Source organism: Dermacentor variabilis, chromosome 10 (genome assembly GCF_050947875.1).
Source record: "Dermacentor variabilis isolate Ectoservices chromosome 10, ASM5094787v1, whole genome shotgun sequence".
Taxonomy (NCBI): domain Eukaryota; kingdom Metazoa; phylum Arthropoda; class Arachnida; order Ixodida; family Ixodidae; genus Dermacentor; species Dermacentor variabilis.
Window position 1 is genome coordinate 59662334 of NC_134577.1, and position 21876 is coordinate 59684209.

At 47.5% G+C, this 21876-nt stretch overlaps 1 protein-coding gene across 1 annotated transcript; it reads left to right on the forward strand.

Moving 5' to 3' along the window:
* The first annotated feature begins 2616 nt into the window (after positions 1 to 2616).
* LOC142560605 (uncharacterized) lies at positions 2617 to 21445 on the forward strand. The gene is made up of 4 exons (XM_075672820.1): positions 2617 to 3457; positions 7018 to 7237; positions 15882 to 16146; positions 17926 to 21445. The coding sequence occupies exons 1-4, from the start codon at positions 3350 to 3352 to the stop codon at positions 18086 to 18088; spliced, it is 756 nt and encodes a 251-aa protein (XP_075528935.1). The 5' UTR covers positions 2617 to 3349; the 3' UTR covers positions 18089 to 21445.
* The last annotated feature ends 431 nt before the right edge of the window (positions 21446 to 21876 follow it).

A 21876-nucleotide genomic window follows, 5' to 3' on the forward strand; every position in this document is an offset into this window, starting at 1 on the left:
ATACAACTAATTGATATTCATAAAAGGGTGAAAAAGCGTTAGTCCCGGGTATGAAGCCCGCCTTGGGACGAATTTCCTCTCAACCATGGAGAGACCCGTACGGGGTTTCCTGCGTAGCGTCTTGCTACTGTCGGATGTATGTCATATTTTGTTTCAAGAATGATCCTCGAGCTTGCAGACTTTCGCAAAATAAGGTCACCGTCTTGTAGTCGAAGCTAACGTAACTTGCACGTGCTATGAACTTCACGGGCAAAAAAATTGCCTGCTGTGATGTTAATTGCATAATTTAATTTCTGAGGCCTTCATGTCAAAATTTAGCTGCGATTTAACACGGAATATCAATTTGATTTTCCCTTTAACAATGGGACGCAGTAATGCTGTTGCCGTTACAAGCCAATTTATACTTGCTGCTTGGAGCAGATTTTGGAAGGACTTCCAAGCTTCTTTAAAGGATTGAGTGGCTGCATATCTGCAGAAAATAATCAAGAGCGAGTTTTGGCACCCAATTTGGAAACGCCGGCGGACATGTAAATTTTGTAAACCGCTGCAGACCAAGTGTTCAAAGCGGCGAGGATGAGTTTGCAAACGTGCAAATTCTGTGAAAGAGTAAGGGCGTTTTTGTAACTTTTTACGTTCGTCCTAATAACAAAATAGCCGCATTTATATTTAAATATGCACGAACACGCGCACGTGCGCGTCCGTTTTGGTGGCCGAATTCGCTCGCTAACGCAGTTTACGGTAGAGTAATGCCTCCTGCGAAATTTGTTTGATACTTGAATGATTGAACAGTTCGGAAGTGCTGTCTTTTTTCGATGCGACATATAACGGTAGACATAAAAGAATGTAACCAGCCAGTCACTAGAATGCTCGATATTGTTCAACGTGCAAGCCATCGCACGTCTAATGAGATAACTTTTAAGTTTCAGTTGTATTTAAATACGAGGCTCACAAACTCGTGCTTCCTCTTTCAAGGTTGTTTGCGGTGTTTTACAACAGTAGGTAGAAAAACAGAAGTGAAAACTATCTACCTTCAACTAAGTTACAACTCCGGGCGGACGTTAACGTGTATGGTGATTCGTCCCCAGAAACGGGTGTCGGCATATCGTTTTCATCGCCTTGTGTGCGGTGGCTAGAAACCGTTATCGGAGCTTTGACACTTACTGTGTACAGTGCCATAGCACATAAACGGGCTCCACTTTTACCTATACCTCGCCTGCTCGTTCACAAAGCACACATTCACTGAATAATACAGAGCAGTTCACGCACTGCATCGTTGTCACGGGCCACCTAAGGAAACACCGGCGGCATTAGCTGTCAGAGTTATTTACAATCCATCCAAATGTTTAACTACACAGCACTAGTGATAGCCATGTACTCACACAGCTCGCACCTTATAATGCATTCAAGAACAGCTCAACTTGCTTTTACAAACTACAGAAGTGCTGCTTTCCTTTTTCATAAAAGCCATTTCGGCGAGTTACAAGGTGCTGCTACGTCTTGTCCCGTCATTCTCTCATCGCCAAAGCACTGGCGTTCATTTTATGAGAAAAACAACAGATAAACAGTCGTCCAAAGCCTTTCAGCATCAGCACGATTCCATCTTGTTCACCTCCTGCCGCTCTGGCATCCTTCCTCTGAAGCAGGTTCTATAGACACAAAGAAAGAAATGTGTACGCCCAGCAAAAATAAGAAAATGCGAAACCTGAGCTCAAACATGTGCAGCAAAGCAGCCGGCAACAATAAAACGACGCAAGATTACTCACTACACTAGAAAACTCACAGCCTACCAGTCACGCTCATAAACATTTGCTCGAACAAGCTGGCACATACAAAAGAAAGGCCCCCTTCTGATGGTCCCGGCAGCACATCCTATCCAGCCCGAATACACAAACAATATCTTACATCGCTTAAAAAAGAAAAAAAAAGCGCGTAGACACACAAATACTGTGACGGACGAACCACCACCGTGGCGACCTGCTCGCAGTCTCCGAAGAACCGCAGGAACGCAACCACGCGCTCCGTCTCAGTAAAACTGTGCAGTGTTCGCCAAGCCAGACAGGTCGTGCGCGAGTATTAGAGAGTGAAATGGTGTGGCTTCTTTCGAATGGTTGGAACAAACTGCTAGACCACTCATAATTAAAAAAAAAATACTGTATGCGTTCGCCAAATCTATCCTCAGTCATATAATTTCTTCGAGTGAATCGAGCTTCAGAAACAGTCGTTGAGAAGCCGGAACACGAGCCATCTGTCACCAATGCTGCACGCTTTTATACTGATAGTAGGGTTCTGTGGGAGCGAGGCGATGAGCTCCGACCCGGCCGTGAGTGACATAAACCGAAAGAACAAAGATACAGAATTCTCGCACACGCAACCACGCACCTCCCCCGCGTCCCCCCGTCCCCCCCATCCATCCCCCTTTACCGCATACCCTGTACCGCACGCACAAACACGCAAACATCGGCAGGCACGCAAACAGCCTCCAGTCGGGTCAGCCGGTGGAGGGAGCAGTGGGGTGCTTTAAATAGCAGCGAGGCCTTGGCGACTCATCCGGAAGGGAGCCAGCGTTGCCAGAGGCGCAGCGCTGGCGCACGGCGGCCCCCGGTGGCGATTCCGAGAGAAGGGTTCGCGGGGGAGTGGTTGAGCCCGGGGTCTCCGATGTGGGCTACGTGCCACGCCAGGGCGGTCGTCCGACGAACCAGCCGTGGTTTGCCGAACTCGACACCCTTCGTGCGCCCACTGACCGCGCAGGCCGAAACTGACGTGGACTCGTGGCTCGTTGAGCCCTCGTTTCCGGATCGGCCCAACGAACGATTCGTCGCAGTCCCCGTGCGCCTGTGACCCAGTGATCTTCGTTGGAAGAAGAAAAAAAAAGCCGTCGTTTTCGTCTCGAGAGGGTTTCCACTTTTGGCGTCGCCGTCGCGCCAAAACGAGGGTGTGGTGCGCGAGGTTTCGGGAGTGATTTGGTGAGCGTTTTTCTAAACGTGTGCCTCGAGTTTGTTTTCAAGACCGCGTGTCCTTGAGGGCGGCAGGCTTCCCTGGCGTGGTTGGCGAGGCCCTCGCGTATTGTACGACGACACGTTTGATCCGCTCGTTGCGACGGGGCTGTGACTCGCAAGACTCGAACCTTCGGAGCTGGCGTTCGGATCAAACTCGCGGCCGTTCTGCCTGAAAGTGCACCGCAAGTTGGAGAACGTCCGGCGGCCGTTTGCCAATATGTTCGACATGCAGAAACACCGTGTAAACTGAAATCTCGGGAAAAGCCAAGTGCAGTACGGCGGTTCGAGGCGATCGGTCTCGGGAATACGGCTCGCGTCGGGCGGGGACGGGCCTTCCCCCGCAGCCTGCAACCATGGCCAGTCCCAGCAAATCCCTCTCGGTGAACTTCTTCGCCTGCTGCGTCCTGGTGCTGTGCGCGCTGCTGGTCATTCTCCTCCCAATACTCGGCCAGCTATGGCAGGTAAATGTCCCGAGTGCAGATGTGTGGAATCCACCAAGGTGGCCTGGCAATTGCGGATTTCTACTCAGTGACATGTCATGCGTTTGATTTCTTGTCGCGATGGTCTATTGTGAGAGAAAGGGGGCTTTGTTCCTAAAAAAAAACTTGTGCTCTGAACTATGGCCGCACTGTAAAGAACTCCGGGAGGTCCAAATCAAAAATGCAACGCTTTTCTTCCGCAACTCTCAGAAATGTTGTGTTACTTTTCGTTGTAAAGCTCCGTGAAATCACAGATGGAAATTTCTAGGAGAGCGTTTACACCATTTACTGTTCTCCTTACGCTAAATCTTCTCTATTGCGGTTACTTTCATTTATCCCTCTCAGTGTAGACGGCTTCTTGGCGCAGAATAGGCACTAGTAAAGAAAGAGCGCTTGTATAACTTTGCTTTCTGCAACAGCTGTGGTGATTTGCCCTGTTCGGTTTGATCACAATGCGCCATTCGTCGAACCGTCTTGAGAGTTCGTGTGTGTGGTGATCTGCTCGGAAAAGAAAAGACCCGCTTTCTTAACAAGAATAGAAGGCGCTAATGTGCATGGGCTACTTTTTTTTTAGGAATTTCTTGTATCAGCGTCATGATGGCACGTGACTGCATAAATATAAATTCGACCTCTAATCTTTACAGTCCGTACTAACTCTCTACGTGACTCCTTTGAGACAGCTTCATATACGAACTTTAGAGCGAATTCGCTTCACTCCGTGAATCTATGAATGGCGTGCGCCTTCCAATTAATAGCACTAGGATGCCAATTTAGAACGTTCTTTCAGTAGTTGCGCATAATTTTGAACTGTGCAGTTTTAACGTGCACTTTCACAGAAGCAAGGAGGTTGTTGAAGGGTTCGAATTCTCCCATGTAGAGGCCGGCACCTTTTATAGGAGCAGAGTGCAAAGACAAAACATTTAGTGAAGGCGAACCCAGTTCTCAGTATTAATCAGTCTTTCAATATCGCGTCTTTCTTAACCGAAGTGCCCCTTTTGAACTGAAAATGACAAATTGGAATTAATGCATGACATGGAGGTAATCGCATTTGGCTACCTCCGTTTTCTAACGATTCTGCACGTCGATTGGTTGCACGATGTGACCATGTCATTTAGCTGACGCGTTCTAAATGGTCACCAACCCCCTGATGCATTCTTGCTTGAATTCTTCAGTATCGCACGCACACATGCTTGCGTACGGATGTGGAAGCGTAGGAGCCTTGAAGTGACAGGAGGAAGACATAAATTGACTAGAAGAAAGTGGGACTCAAACTTTATGCTGTTGATGGTGACAACTTGTAGCATTGGAATTGCACAAGTATGGACACCTAGAGTGACAAAAAGCGGGCGTTACATCGGAGGTCATGCAAGATATACTACTTTCATCATCATCATCTGCCTGTTTGTGTGTAGTCCATAACAAAGGCCACTTCCAGGGACCTCCAATGAGCCTCTGTCTTGCGTCAGAGGGCGCCATGCCAGGCCTGCAGATTTCCAAATTTGATAACCACACCTAATTATCTACCATACTGGACTGTGCTTCCTTTGCCTTGACACGCATTCTGGTAATCAGATAGACAATTCGTTATATACTCTATGCATTACACGGCCTTCCCGAATCCACTTATTATTTATTTTGACTACAATGACGACTACTCACGCTTGCTCACTAAACGACACCGCTGTCTTCCTGTCTCTTGAGGTTACACCTGTCAGTGTTTCTTCCATCGCTTGTCGCGTGGTCCTTACCTGCTTCACAAGTTTCTTTCCCAACTTCCAAGTTGTGTTCCCCGATATGTAAGTATACCTGTAGAATGCAATGATCTTACGCTTTTCTTTTGAAGAATAACTGTAAGCTGTTGGTCGTGACTTGATATAGGCCTGCCCTATACTACTGCGTTCACTACTGTACAAAGAATAGCCGCCAGCGATCGGCCGTGGCATGCCGAGTGCATCACTTCTCGTAAAACCATCGGAACTAACTTTGCCAGTATTGGAGACGAGGCCAACTCGTAACGCCGGTGGCCGCAGGCGGGGAACGCAGGAGATTTATTTCTCCCCAGTGCTTATAAGGGCACTAAAGGAAACACAAAGTAAAGCTGCATGTTGAAATTACAGTTGTGCCATAGTCGAGCAGCCAGTTTTATCCTGAAAGGAGGTTAGGTAAGCCATGAAAAGAAAAGATGGGTGGTGTCGGTGACCCTGCAGTTCCCGTGCAAGCTCGCTTGGATGTTAGGAAATTTCGCAGCGCTTGTTCGGGAGTAGAGTAGCATTTGAAAGGCTAAATTAACCTGTAGCTAGCGACATTCTCCTCCTCCTTCTTTTAGAATGAACTGCTTATTCGTAATAATAGACTACATCGCATTCTAAAGGAATGAAAGTCTTCTTTTTTTAAGCGCGCGCAGAAAAAAAAGCCCGTAAACTAACTGTAAGGTGTCAATGTTTCCTTTCCTTCGTATGACTGATTGTGTTTGCGTCTTTTACTTACAGCTTTTGAGCTGATTCATAACAAAAATCCGTCAATGCTCAGTAGCAATGCTCTCGCATGAGAGCAGAATTAAAAATTACTTACAAAATAAATAAATAAATAAATAAAGACAAAGGAAATAAACAATTAACTGAAATATTAATAAACATATATATATATATATATATATATATATATATATATATATATATATATATATATATCACATAAAAATTTGGAGCATGCTTAAGCTCGGCTTCTAAGAGTGGAACGTGATAGCATTCAAAGATTCCTGACTGCTTCTCACGCTTCCCGACAACTGTGCCTTATGTAATCGTAACGTTTGCCGGGAAACGCTGGCGGTGAGCGCTTCGCACAAAGGCGCGCTTTCTGGTTGAAACGCCGTCCTTGCGAGGGCCGATCCCGGAGGTTGCCCACAGCTGCGCCAAGAAATTTACATCATTTTCAGGTGTTTAGTATTGTTTCACACTTCTTGTAGTTCAATCTGAGAAGATTTCAGATAAAAGACTTGCACTGTCGGTGTGTATTTTTTTTTTTATTTTCATTAGATTTGTTTATGGGCTGTCATTGTTAAAATTCCGAGGAACTATTATGTCAAGACTGCAAGGCAAGGTATGAGCAACATTAGTGATATAATCGTGTGGCAAGATAACCCACATATATTGCAAGGCGCGGAATATATAAATACCTAAATATATACGCGCATTTTCGCTCATGGGACTCCGACGCTGGCCGCCGACAACACATTTCTTTTGCGACACGAGGCCCTTAACGATGTCGCGTTAATACATGCGATAATCCGGGACTCCCTATTGATGTGCCAGCCACTGACGCTTCGGCGCACAATTTGAGCAACGGAGAGGAGGTAAGAGCCATCAATTTCATTCGCAGCATCCAACGTGATTCCACCAGGGGAAGAACGAAGAATGGAAATTTTGAAATGTAATACTTAATCAGCCTAAGTTTGTTTAATGTTGGTTTCCTGCGCCCCTTTAGCAAGCTGAACCAGAGTGGCGCACAAGGGAAAAATCTACCTGTGGCGTCACGTGTTGCAGGTGGTTCCAGAGCTCCGAAGCGTGGAGGTGGCGTGCCGCTTCCAGGGCCTCTTCCTGGCCATGGCTGCCGTGTGCGGCCTGGCCGCCTACTGCCACCGCTCCTCCAGACTGCACGCGCTGGTTGGCTCGTGCGCCGTGCTAGCCGTGGTGGCCGCTTGCCTGACGGCCGTGCTCTTCGCCTACAAGCTTCTACTGCTCCTGCAGCTTGTCGATGCACCAGGTCAGATTCTCGTTCGTTTCAGCGCGGATGCAACGATACGGACGTAGAAGGGAGACGTGGTTGTAGCACACGGCGCTAACATCCACCAGCAGATTGATAAAAAAATTTTTCACTAAAACAGCTAGAAGGAATGGTGGCGCTGCGATCGTTGAGTCACCATGGGGAGGGAGAGAAGTGGTTCTTTGTGGAAAAGGGAAAGCTTGGCACTGTCTTCTGCAGACCACGGGAAGTATTATTAGTACGTGTATTTGTCCTATTTTCATGCTTGTTGTATTAAACGTCCTCGCTTTCCACGCTCTGCGCGTACAATATGGCCTAAATGTTGATGGAATGCCGTTGCTTCCAGACGTATGCCGCAAGGAGACTGCGCGTATGCATAGCCACTGCACATTTTGGCATTCTTAATGTTATAATTTGCCGGAAATGGTCAATTTGCGAAGTTGCACAGCCGCTTCAAGTCAGAAGCATGATGCTGGTTGATTCATTTTGGTTGCCGCTATCACAGAGACTAGTGCTGTGAGGGTCTAGTGCAGCACATCGAGTGCCACCTTGTTAAGCAAAACAAACAACAACACACAGGCAGGGCCGCAAAGCGGAACGATAGGCCACTAGCCCGCCATCGCCATTCCTCCCCCCTCAAGAATCACTACGCCCTCCTCGCTCCCTGGTGCGGTCTCGGGAACCGCAGGCCAGTCAAGTGTAGCCGCCCACGAAAGTATATATGCTACGATGCAACAGATGCGTTACCAGATGGGCGAATTAAACAATAAAGTCAAGGAGAACTCATTAAGCCATGAAAACCTTGAAAGAAAAATTAGTAAAGGTGACTTTGGCTCGCGCAAGCGGGTCGACGACGAGAGCAGCAACCCACGCATGAAGGCGTACAGGCACATAAACAACACGGCTGACGTCATGGATGCCGACAACTGCGACAGCGGTGGCATGAACGTCAGCAATGGCCACCACCACACGTAGTGCGCTCGCGCACCTCGAGATCTGGCAGTGGAATTATAGCTCTTTCAACAAGAAGGCAAGTTCACTCCAGCTCTTTATCCAAAATCACCCATACCCTCCGACGTCATCTGCCTTCAAGAGGTCGGGAACCAGCCAATCAAGCTACGGGGTTACTATGTAATTAAACACGCGGGATCACCGAAGGTCGCGGTTTTAGTTCACAAAGCGGTGATGGCTGTGGGACAACATTATCAACATCACGACATTAATCGCGTGCTAGTGGAAGCCCTCCCGCATTTGTACAGTCCGCCGAGGGCTCAGAAGGACGACTTTCGCAACATCATTTATGATAGCGCGAGAGCCGCTGGCTACAACCACCTGGTAGTGTGGGGAGACGTGAACGCTAGGCACATGACTTGGGCTAACCAACAAGACACGCAAAAGAGGAGGTCGCTCCTCGATGCGGTTGACCAAACGGGCCTCGAATTGATAACCGATCTCCTCTAACAAACCCGATTAGGCAACAGTGTAAGTCGAGAAACGTTGCCGGACCTCTCATTTGTGAAAAACGTGAGGGAGTACTCATGGACGCACCTGGGCGAACCACTGGGCAGTGATCATTACATCCTCAGCACCTCGGTATCCACCCCTAAACTCAAGAGAACAATTGGCGAAATTAGGCTCACTGGCCGGGAGGCTTTCAGGCAGTACCCCCTGCCCGAAAACGGTATAGCAGACGTAGCGGAATGGATGCAGCACCTCCGGGACTCCCACATCCAAACCACCAAAACCATCCAGCGCACGGTCGAGACGCCTGAAGTCGACCGCCGGCTCTTACACCTATGGGAAACCCGTGAGGGCCTCTTCAAACGGTGGAAGCGACATCGGTTAAACCGGAAATTACGTTTGCCAATCGAGCATATAACAGACGAAGCTAGAAATTACAGCTACAGCTATAATTACAGGGTACAGCTTTGCCCCTCGCTCAAGGGCCCCCTGAGTACAGCGCAGACGTGGGCCATCCTACGTTGCCTGATCGAGCCCGACAAGGCGAAATCGACAACCAGTCGGACGCTTCTAGAAATCGCTCACAAGTTCCCCGGAAACGACCAGGATCTGATTGACACCCTAAAAACCAGATACCTGGGTAGCGACCCTATACGACCCTGCCTCCTAGAATACTAAGGAGAATCAAGACCAGACCTGGACGCTCCGATCACGGAGGAAGATGTGTACGCCTCTGCACGAGCCTCCCAGCGCAGCACTGCTCCCGTGGTTGGCAAAATCACCAATGCCACGATTAGAAACCTGAGCCGGATGCACACCCAGGACTTGGCCTAATACCTAAACGAGGAACTCTGGAGCAAGGGCCACGTGCCGAACGAGTGGAAACACGCGGAAATTGTGACCATTTCCAAACCCGGCAAGAAGCCCGCGATCAACGCCCTCCGTCCCATCTCGCTGACTTCGTGCCTCGGCAAGCTGTAGAGAGGGTCATCAAAACCCGCCTCCAACATTACATAGAGGATGGGGACCTCTTCCCGCACACCATTCTTGGCTTCAGGCCGGGACTTTCTGCGGAAAATGCTTTGCTAATCCTAAGGGAATTTCTCAAGGGCATCCCGAAGGGAGGACCCCTCCTGCTCGCACTCGACCTGAAAGGGGCTTTCGATAACATTTCTCACGAGGCCATTCTCAAGGGACTGAACGGCATCAGCTGCGGGGAGCTCATTTTTAATTACGTCAAATCGTTCCAGATGGGTTGGACGGCAACCATTGGAATAGGCCAGACTCGATTGGATACGATCGACGTGCCGAATAAAGGAATGCCGCAAGGGGCGATAGTCTCCTCGATTCTCTTCAACGTCGCGATGCTAGCACTGACCAAAGAGCTGCGAAAGATCCCGGACCTAGGTTATGCCCTGTACGCAGACGACATCACGCTCTGGGCCACCAAGAGCTCCCTCGCGCGAAAAGAGGCGACCCTTCAGGAGGCCGCGACGGCCGTGGAGAGATTTGCGGCAGCGAGCGGGATCCGTTGCTCACACGAGAAATCCGATGTGATCCGTGTGCACGGAGGAGGAATCTACAAGTCCCCCGGTCCTATCGACCTCTTTCTAGAGGCCCAGAAGATCACGGAAAGCAACAAGACTAGGTAGGGTTCTGGGTTTTTGGATCCAGAGCAACCTGAAAGCATCCCACACCATCCAAACCCTAAGGTCTGCCACCAACCGGACCTCGTGGATTATCAAACGAATAACAACAAGCCGCAAGGGCATGCGAGAACAGGACACGCTTCGCCTCGTCCAGGCTCTGGTGATCAGCAGAGTAACGTATAGTATGCCGTATCACTACCACTCGCTAAACAAACGCGACCAAGAACAAGTCGATGCCATCATCCGAGGAGCGTACAAAACGGCCCTGGGTCTCACTGTCAGCACCTCAAACGAAATGTTAGCGGTCCTCGGGATCCACAACACCTCCGCTGAGCTGTCGGACGCGGTTATGGCTTTGCAAAAAGGCAGACTACAGAACACGGTGGCGGGTAGAGCCATCCTCCACCGGACCGGAACGGCAACAGAGCTCCGTGCCCTCGATCGACAACGATCACTCGCGCCCGAGGTCAGAGGCAAGGTCAAGGCAAACCCCATACCGAAGCACATGAGTTATGAACTCCATGAAGGACGACGCAAGGTTCGCGTCGACACACAGCGCCGAAAATTCAAGGGTGACCCCTACGTAACGTACGTGGACGTGGCAGTGTACCCTGTAGGGGTGCACGGGAATGGCGTGAACGGGAGAGACAACTCCTTGACCCTCGCGGCCTCCGTCAGGGCAGAGACCCCAGTTGCGGCTCAGACCATAGCCGCGGCGCTAGTAATACAGCAACAAGACAGGGTAGGCATGGAAGTTCATGTCGTTACCGACTCGCAAGAGGCCTGCCGTAACTTTACCAACGTACGAACACCGCTGCTGGCGGCTCAGATTCTAGGCCCGACGCTGCAATAATGCCATCAAATCACGTGAATGCCGGGCGAGGCAGGAGTGGAGGGGAACGAAAGGGCGAACGCCTTAGCTCGAGCGCTAACCAACCGAGCGGGGCGAAACCAATCGTTCCATCAATCCCCACCCTTTACCTTCATGCCCCTGCCATCCAATTACTGCGACCGACTCAAGATCCAGCAACTCAACCTCAGGATTTATCCTCCCCCTCACAGAAAGCTCAGAACTGAAGAGGCAGTAACTCTCAGACCTATTCAGACCAACACATTTCCAAACCTACACACATACAGCAAAATGTTCCCACATACATATTGCGGCATCTGCCCCTGGTGCGGCGACAAACGCCCTATACTCTTTCACATGTCGTGGTGATGCGGGGGAAACCTCAACCCTTGAAGACGCCTAACACGTCATTTGAGTGATGGGAGGTACAGCGGACCGGCGGTACCCTGGCGGGACAAGAAGCTCTCGTCCAGCAAGTACGTCGAGCAGCCATGGTCAGTGGAGTCCTGGAATGAGGACACCACCCACTCGACCTCAAGAGCAACGACCTCGATGGTCCAAATAAATGTTTTCCCTTCTACAGCGTCACGGCGGCAGGCACAAGTGGCGCCTGAGGACTTCCTCTTCTTCTCACCTGCCGGCCATCAGCGGAGGCACGCGCTGACGCTGGGCACTGTTCCATGAATTAAGTGTGATGTTTCGGAATCTGCATCAGCTTGCCTCGCCATGCCCAGCCTACATCTCTGGCTGTCTGATCTTGCACTCACATTGCTAAAGTTGCCTGTAGAAATTTTCCTAGGAAACTCCGTCTACGAAACAATCTGTTTAGTGGCCCTTATTCTTGTCCTTTGTTTCTCTTCCATTGCACCACAGCTGATGCGTTCACGAGTGGTGCGAGACAGCGACCATGGCTTAATTTCTTCTATTAACCGCCACTATAAACCGTCTTGTATAACTTGACGTTCAGAAGCACGGATAGGCTTTCATCGCAGGACTAATAGCCTTAAGAAACAAGGAGAGGCCTTTCACTGCTGGCGTTCTTACTCTCGTTGTTTTGTATTTTGCTGTGTGTGTGTGTTTTCTTTTTTGTTTCCTTGCCTTTTCGCTGCATGTTAATTTGTTAGAATTACCACGAAAAAATACGATTTGACCCATTGTTGGGAAAAGTCCGGCCGCGGCGGTCGCATTTCGATGGATGCGAAACGCAAACACGCCTTTGTACTGTGCGGTGGACGTTGAAGAAACAGAAACTGTCAAAGTCTATCCCAATACACCGGCTATGGCGCCCCTCATAATCGTATCGTGGTTTTGACACGTTGCAGCGGATAATTAAAGGAAATATATTGCTAACGTTCTATCTACATTCTCTCTTTTCTCGCTTCATTCATTCAGACGTTTGTAAACTACGCCACTCTTCCTTTAGCTGTCAACAAGGGGCTCTCAGTATTGGCTAAATAAAAAAAATAACTCGATAGACATGCGATAGTTTAGTTGAGATTGCGATGACGGAAGTAGGCACTGCTGGTAGATTATTTAGCCGCAAAACACGCTCTTGGCAAGGGAAACGCAGTGTGAATCGAGATATTAGATGTTTTATGATGTCGTGAAAATTGCGGACAACACATGCAGTAAAGTGAGGCTGGCTAGGCTTACCAAATATCTCTGTGGAAAGCCTTCACTGTGAGTGAACTATAGATGATCATAGTGTAACCGACACCTCTGTAGCGATGGCGCTCGCTTGAAATTGTGCGACAGGTGTAATCTCTACAATAAGAGATATATAACCAATCGTCTGAACGGTGCTAACGCAATTGTTGTCCTCGAGGCATTCAATTTGCGGAAATTACCCGCCGTGGTTGCTGAGTGGCTATAGTCTTTGGGCTGCTAAGCACGAGGTCGCGGGATCTAATCCTGGCCACGGCGGCCGCATTTTGATGGGGCGACATGCGAAAATTCCCCTTACACTTAGATTTAGGTGGACATTAAAGAACCTCAGGTGGTTCAAGCTATTCCAGAGTCCCACACTACGGCTTGCCTCACAATCAGATCGAGTTTTCGGCACCTAAAACCAGACAATTCATTTGCAATTTGCAGAAAGCATTTAGAGAGAAAGAGAAGTACAAGAGGTGAAAGGCAGAGAGGTTAACCACATTAAGTGTCCGGTTGGCTACTGTGCACAGGGGAATGGGGTAAGGGAAGATGAGAAAATATGAAAAATTAAGAACGCATTAGGTCGCACATTATAAGTTTTTCGATCAATCACGTTGCTTTTAAAAAGCGCACTAGGAATTGAAACCAGAGGAATCGTGAAGGTAATGCCAGTTTCAGTACAGCCATCGTCTAATCGGCCGCTTTCAGCGTTAGCGTTGCACTATCACTTTCTCACAAGGACTTTTTAGTAAGCTATGGTGCAAAACCAAGGTGCAAAAGAAAATAGGAGCCATAGGAAAATGTTCGCGTGTTGTTTTGTTTTAGTACGACCAGAAAAAAAAAAGAAACGATGATGCAGAAGATTGATTATAAGGAAGACATGACACAGAGCTCTGAAAATTTTTCGCAATGTCTGTTTAAGAATGACTTGCCTTTTCTTGTGCGCTTAAGTTGGGGCATACAGGGAAAATAACTGTGCAGCGCTTAGTCCAAACTGGGATTGTGGTCAGACGTAAACTCAGTTGTGATAAAGAACCTGCGCGGAGCTGAATAGGAAGGGGTGGAGCTACTTTACCGGCGAGGCATGTTGTGTATAGCTTCGGTAGCTGGAACGCCGCGGGGCGTTGATCGCTCGTCAAAACAAACCGCGCCGCCATTTACCAGCGGTCCGTGGAAAACACGTGCTCGCGTTGTACCCCGGAAATGAAGCCGCATTCCTTCCTCGGTTTACTTCTCGGAACACGCGGTGCCAAAGAACGTGGAAAGAATTTTATACACAGTTCCCTTGGCGAGCCGGGGAGAGGGGGGGAGGGAGGAGCTTGGTTCCTGTGCTTGGGCATCTTGCAGGGAGCGCTGCCTCCTACAAAAACAAAAAAAAAAAAAGCAATCGCGGCCCAGCTGTCGTACCTACACTCGGAAATGGAGGCGCATACTTGCGTCTGCGCAAACGCAAGGCAGTTTAACCTATGACGTCATCGTCAGTCGAAGGGTCAACCAATGCGACAGTCGGCATTGCTCCGCCCGCAGAAATGTTTCAGGAGGAAAGCAGTTTTCTGATGCCGTGTTTGTGATGGAGCTGAAGAAATACGCGACAACGTGCTTTTCTTTGGGACTCCGCTCTAGGAATGTCTTCTCCTTGAAAAAAAAAAAAAAGAAAAATCGGCGGCTTTTCGCACTCTAACACGCAAAGGCGAAAGGCTGCTGCACACACTTGGTATATGCACCGTCTCGCATCGTCGCGTTGCTGCTTTCGCGTTTCGGCTTCTCCGACTCGTTTTCGACGCTTAGCTGCGGCTTCGCGCGCTAGGTCGGACTCGCGCCAACGGCGTTTGTCGTCGACATCAAGTTGCGTCCTCTCAGGAGGGTATTGAAACGTATGCTGTTCCGTGTGCTTATAGGTGATTTCAATGAATGTATGCACTGTTCGCTTCACTTTGCTGAGCGCTTGTTGACTGAGCCTTACGGGGGTGTGAGTCACTAAATTTTTCGTTTGCTTACGGGGTTATGAGTCATTGAAAAGGTCATGTGCCTTTTTTTTCTACTGCTCGACTAGCTGCCACGTTTCTGTGCGTTGTATACTTGATTCCCACGAATGTATGCACTGTACACTTTACTTTGATGAATGCGTGTAGCTGCTGCATTACGAGAGGGATGAACCATTCCATTTTTTGCTTGCTTAGGGAGGTATGTCCCAGCCAGCGTGAGTGCGAACTGTTTTAAAAGTGCTAGTGTGCTTTTTAAAGGAAACGGGACTTACTGAAAACGTATAAAATGTGCGAATTGATGCGTTCCTTTTTTTCTTTTTTAAAGTCTCCTCTCGTTTTCGTATCTTTCCTGCCCTTACCACATCCCCCTGTGTAGAGTAGCCAACCGGACACTTCATCTGATTAATCTCATTGCCTTTCACCTCTTGTTTTCCTTACTTCTAGGGGGTTATGAGAGATTGCTGATGATAGTTTCTGTAACATTGAACCAGACGACGCGCTTTTTTCAAGGCCACGGGGGTATTGCGGGAGTTTCTTTGTTGTGATGCTGTGCGCATGTTAAGTGCAGGGTAGAAACTAGATGATCATATCAGCATGACCTAGCGTCCTTGACCAGTACGCAGCGATGCAGGTTGTTAGAGAAAGCAAATGCATGTGAGATAGATGATGCTTATTGTTTAGAGAGAAGCCGCCAAATCGCCGGTATTTTTTTTTTCTTGTTTTTGCTATTGCATCATGGTGTATTCGCAAAACACTAGTGGCACGCCCGAACATCTGTCAAACCTTTTCCATTGATGTTCCGGAGACGGAGTCTTGATTGAAGTACAGTTCTCTCTTACTTTTCTTTCTTTCGAGCCTCTGACATATCCTCGCTTCTACTTGGAGACACGTTAATGATCCGATAAGTTGATTGGCAGATTGCGTTTTTTCTTTAGTTTGTGCAAAGCAGACGAACGAAACGTTCATATCGCGCAGGCGTGACACTCTCAGTTCTATGTAACTGACGCACCGAGCGTGTTAAAAAAAAAACTTCTATGCGGTCCATGCAGCAACGTCCGAGGTCACCCTGGACAACCTAGCCGCGGTGCTGCTCATCACGCTCCTGTCCGCTGACGTCATCGCACTGCTGGCGACCCTGGCGGCCACCGTGTGCTGCGTGGTGTTCGTGTCGCGCACACGTCGCATGCGGTGCCTGCCCGAGTACGAGGAGGCCGACGGCCGCAAGGAGTACGCGCCAGGTCTGCCCCCGCGACGACCGCGGGGGGAGGCCGACGTGCCCATGCTCACCGCAGCGCGGTACCACACTACGGAGCGGTGAGCTGTGACGACTTCGAGTTGGCTGCCTCGCAGTGTGCAAGGCCGTAGTTGTTGTTTGTTAAGGCAGCACGTTTATTTCGCGATACACGATTGCCGAGGCACTAGTGGGAGAGGTGACGTAAGGAGTCACCTTGACTAGGAGGCCTCTACCACCGCGTTCCATTTGAACACGGGCAGAGAAGAACTAATGTTTCCGAAAGAAAAGCAGTGTACAGAACATACTTGAGCATAAGGAAAATATAGTTTGCCTATCATTATGCATACTTGCACAGTGAGGCCATACTGTGAATATGCGATAAATAAGTTTGAAAAGGAAACAGCAACAAAACTAACCTAATTCACAGCGCAATAAGAAAAGCGATGTTTCTGTTAATAACAAAATGGCAATATGCATGCACAGGTCGTAACGGATAAGTGAGAAAGTACATTCGAGCATCTTAAGATTAGTGAAATATATTTTTTATGCCTAAATGATGCCAATTCCAACCTTTACCTCGACGAACACCAACAACAAATGTAAAAAATCATAAAAGTAAACAGCAACAGGAGCTCATATCTAAATACATAGCTCCGGAATAATTTCGTCCACATGGAGTACTTTAACGTTAAAGTAAATCTATCTGCATGAGGAATTATGCGTTCACTGAATGTATGCTGTCCAGGTGAAGTTGGACCCTACTGCGAGAAAGGTGGTCAGCGACGGCATAACGTACCTGTTTTCAGCACTAAATATGCTCGCTGCGACAAAATTGATTTCAAATTTTAGCTTATCTGATAAACAAAATGTTAACCTATTTCGTTTAATACAATTGACCACACTGGGCTCATGTCAAGTTAACGGCTACATATTAAAGAATATCGCAGAAAAGCTGTTGCAATCTATGGATGCATAGCTATTTCTCTTTCTGTTTAGATAAACTTTCAGATAGGCTTTTACTATTGTGGTGGCCTTAAACTTATCATTGAGCGTTTTTAATGTTTCGCCACTATGCGAAAATAATACGCTGATGACTACTTTGCTTCGGGTCTTAAAATACCTGTATACAAAACGTCACCCGAGGCGACATGAAAATTGATAAGGAAAGTTATCCACAATGCAAGGTAGACTGTAACATATTATGAGCGATATGTTAACAACGGGTCCTTCGAAAAAGTATCTCCAAAATGTCACTGCATGTTTCCGTGAACACTTCCGTTTTCTCGTAAAGCTGAGCTTTCATTATTTAGCCCATAAAAGGTTCTGTAGATGAACATTAATGCCAACTAAATGTTGCTGCAGAGGTTTCCTCGTCATTAGGAAACTGCTTTCGCTTAATATTGGTCGACAGTATTCCGAAAATAGCGTTCCTTTTCAAAGTATACATAATCTTCTGAGAATTTATTTATTTATTCGGTACACCTACATCGCCTGCACGGCATTATCGTAGGGGGGTTAAAATACAATGTCAGTGCCGCATCCAAAAATAGGCGAAAAAAAAAAAACTTTCGACGTTTCAATGCCCTGTTATGTCCGTGCGTTAACATCAATTCAAATACACTGTCTTGCAATTCTGCAGCATGCTTCGATACTAATGATTTTTCGAAGTAGGTCTTGTTGGGGCTATTGGAATATATATCGAACGAAGGGTTCTTGTGACACGGGACTCTATTTAGTTTTGTGATTCACTTTGAATTTCCCTTCAAACTGTGATTTGTCATTTCTGTGCTGCTCCATATAGTTTGGTGACTTACGTATGTCTGTGTGCAGGTACTTACTGCCTTTAAATACTTCTGCAGGGAGCCGGTGTATAGCCTGCCAAGCAAAAAGAGTGGCTACCGCGACGAGCCGCGGCTCGTCATGGCCCCCGACGATGCACCAGTGTTGCACCTGGGCAGGCAGCCACCAGGAACCGTCTACGTGCTGCCGCCTGGAAGCCTCGTCATGATCGAATCGCGCTGAAGATCGCCATCTCGGGGATGCCGATCTGTATACACCTCGCATTTGCGGATGTAGTAGCGCAATGTCCGGAATCAGGAGCAGCGAACAAGACCCTTTCAAGTAGTTGCTTTTTTTCGAAGCAGACGCTGGAAATTCTTTTTTTTTTTCGGCGGATTTCTCGACGTTCGTCGTGGGCCGGAGCTCGCGTTTGAGCTGTTATGTCAGTAGTTTGCCATACTTCTATAAGCTGTATTTGGCGCACGTTGTTTTCGTGGCGCCACATCAAGATCACTCAAGATGAGTGACTCATTGCGAGCTCCACTTGCACACAAACACGCGCAGCTCTTTCATGCGACCATATAAGTGTCAGGAGTAAGCAAACGGTGAAAGAAGGAAAACGAGCACAAACAACGGGCACTACCACGTCTTCGCAGCCTTCTTTTTTTTTTTGTGACACCCATCTTCTGTTGCATGGCGAAGCTCCACCATATTAGTTTCGATTTCAGTTCCTTAAATCAAGACTCGACAAAAAATAAGACAGCTAGAATGGAATACATTTTATTGCGGAACCACGCGAGATTTTCTTGTCGGTTTCTAAATTCAACCACTTTGACCATCAGCACCAATTTGTCTTCGCGATAGCATTGACATAGAAAAAAAGAGATTGCGCAGACAGGTTTTTTATAAACACACTTTCTGCTACAAGGCATTGCTGTATACAAAAAAAAAAGCGTAGGAAATGTTGCTGCGTGTATGTCATGCCGTCCTATGATGTATTCATTACTCACAATGTTTTTTTTTTTGTGTCTTGATGAGAGAAATAGTCCATTAACGATACGTGCACTGCCTACATCCTCAAAAGCGGGTACGCATTCAGTACAAACTCGTGAGTCAAGATGCATCTACGAGATGCGCTACGAGTACATGCGACAGAGTGAACTATGTTGTGTCCAATAGATACATCCCGAGTGCGCATCTTCTTTAGGCACTTGTAATGTTATAAAGCTTCTCACTATAGCATCAAAATTTGGGTTAAGAGTAGCCGTCAACAAAGCAAGGAAGTGTACTTGACTTCAATGATTTTATTTTGCTCGACAGCTGTAGGGAACGCTTGTCTGGATCGTCACGACCAAATAGCGCTTGCTTTGCTGTCACTTTTCGTTCGTGCCCAAAGACTACGCCACTGCGACGCTCCAATGCGAACCCAGAGGCTCAAGGCTCGGCCACCTTCAGGCAGTAACGCGCAACAGGTTCAGCTGCGTAGTGACGGAACGTCGGTAGTTCGTACTCCTGAAACGTGTTTCAATAAATAAATAAATCAATCAATCAATCAATCAATCAATCAATCAATCAATCAATCAATCAATTGTTAATTTTTTTGTTTGCGCAAGGAAAGGAGCAGCTACACAAAAGTTGCCGGACCGAGTTGCTGTATGGAGTGCCTGCCCCTGATTTGACACCTGCAGACAAGTACTGCTTTGTCACCTTACTTGAGCAGAGAACTCAACTATCGTAATCCATGTGCATGGTAACATTTCAAGAAAAAAAGAAAAGCAGCTAGGAAAACAGCAATAAGAAGGAATAAAGATACTAGACATCTCACAGGCAACGGGAAAACATCTATACTTTTCTGCGAAGTGCTGGTAGCGTACGGAGAAGCTGAAAATGTTTCAAAAATGGACAAGAAAAGTTTCAAGATGCCACCGTGCAAGACTGCATGCCGCGTAACTCAGTCGGGAGCTCAATAATCATGAAAGCTAACCAACGTCTATTGGTCTTTAAAAAAGCATTTGCAATTCCGCCCGACGGTGGAAGCACACAAAGATAGCAAAGTTTAGCCTCGCACCTGCACTCTTCGGACAGTTTTCGAACTGTACGCGCCATCGACATATGAGGGCGCGCCAAAATTTCTGGTTCCTTCAAAAGCTTTGACACGCCGTGCAGGGGCTCGTAATAGTATCGAACAGGTGCCATGGCGCTGCCTGCAAACAGTGGCACCAGTGTCATTACATCGCTTTCAGATTGTGAGCACTAATATATTTTGTCGCACTTTTTAAGAGTCTCAAAAGACTCAAGAACAAAGGCGCTAGCTGTAATCTGATTACTGTTGTTCGCGCACCACAGTTGTCAAGATTCTGAGAAATAATTCGGTCAAGAAGAAAATACATTGTTTGGGCAACATTAGCGGTAAAATATTTACAGCATCTCGCATATGCGACATAGCAAAACTTATAGCATACGTATACTTAAACATTTGCGGAAATACACGTTCACGGCAATGGCGGAAATTCGAGTGGAGGGTCCATATAACTGCAATAGAAAGAAAAATTAGTCAGGCGACGTTTGGTAAAAATCTAGTGCCATTCGTCTTCCCCATCCGCCGCGTTCCAGATTTCGCGCGCTCCGCTATTGGACTTCCCCCTCCGGTTCATGATGGTATGCGCACCGTAAGATCACTTCCGAGTCACCATGCTATGAGAACTGATGCTGGAGCCGCTATAGGAACGTGTAGAAATCGACCGAGAACCGGCAGAGCCAAATGCAGAGGCAGAAGAATGGTCGTTTTTATTTCTTCATGCCGAGAAGCCGGCACTGGAGCGTGCCAAATACGAAAAATCGGCTGATGGAGACGGCGATGGCAGCCAGCGAAATGATAGTTTGATGTCTCTTTAATTCGTGGTTTTGTTTTGTGCTTTCATATACTTTCTTCCTCACACGAAAGTTGTTTGTTTCACCATTCAAATTGTTGATTTCCTTGTTGTTATCGGATAACATTATACACCCGATTCGTGGTGAATGCCTCACTGCGGATATGCGTCGCGATTACAGGTAGACGACGACATGACCACCTTTGTTTCGGTTAGATTTATTCAGCAATGCCGGAAGTGGAAAGCGAGGATACTGCCTTGCTGCAGCAGTAGTCCTTCCAACTTTCAGGATTTTGAAGTACTAAATGCTCCTAAAATTGTCAAAATCATCATTTACACTAACTGTGGTGCTGCTGTCTGCGTATACGCGAGCAACTATTACGCTATTGTATCGCATATTGGGGCTAGGAAGGAGGTCAGATTGCGCAATAATTCAAGATAATGCCCCAGTCTCCACGGCACAAGTCTCAGCTCTAGCTGAACCTCGCTTCCAGAACCGACAATGTTCGACCACACCGAATGCTCCCTTTAATACTAGCTGTCCTCCTGAAACACCGCCCTCACGCTTCTGGTGCCGCAGGTTTGGCGCATATGATTAAATGTACACTCGTATTACCTCAAGCTCGACCTTATGGACAAGCATGGCCACATTGTGACGCTGCCGCCGCAAACCCAGGAAGCACGTCACATCACCAACGTCTCTGGCGTAATAAAAACGTCAATTGTTGCAGTTTTGGTAGCATGACTTCGCTTGTCATTTTCAGCACCCTTTGTTCAGTCAACGAAATCGTTCTAGGTGACTGTGAAGAAGACAATGACAACTATAGTATTAAGCAAACAAAACAACTACTAACTAGGTGTCTAGCATTTAACGCAAATTTCATCCTACCATAAAAACCTAATGCAATTGGCAAAAGCCATTAAGTTTCGTTGTAGTAACCTTTTTGAGAAGTAAATAGCGCTACTGCTGAAGTTACAAGCTATGGTAACTGAGTCCTTAGCAAAGTGTTACTATCTGCGCCACTATTATGTACCAAATTATGTGGGTAGCAAAGAGTACTACCGGCGCCACTGCTATCTATGGTTGCTAATACGTTCATAAACTTTGTCACAAGCCAGTACTAGCTTTCAGTTAGTAACTGACGTATGCTTAGCAGAACC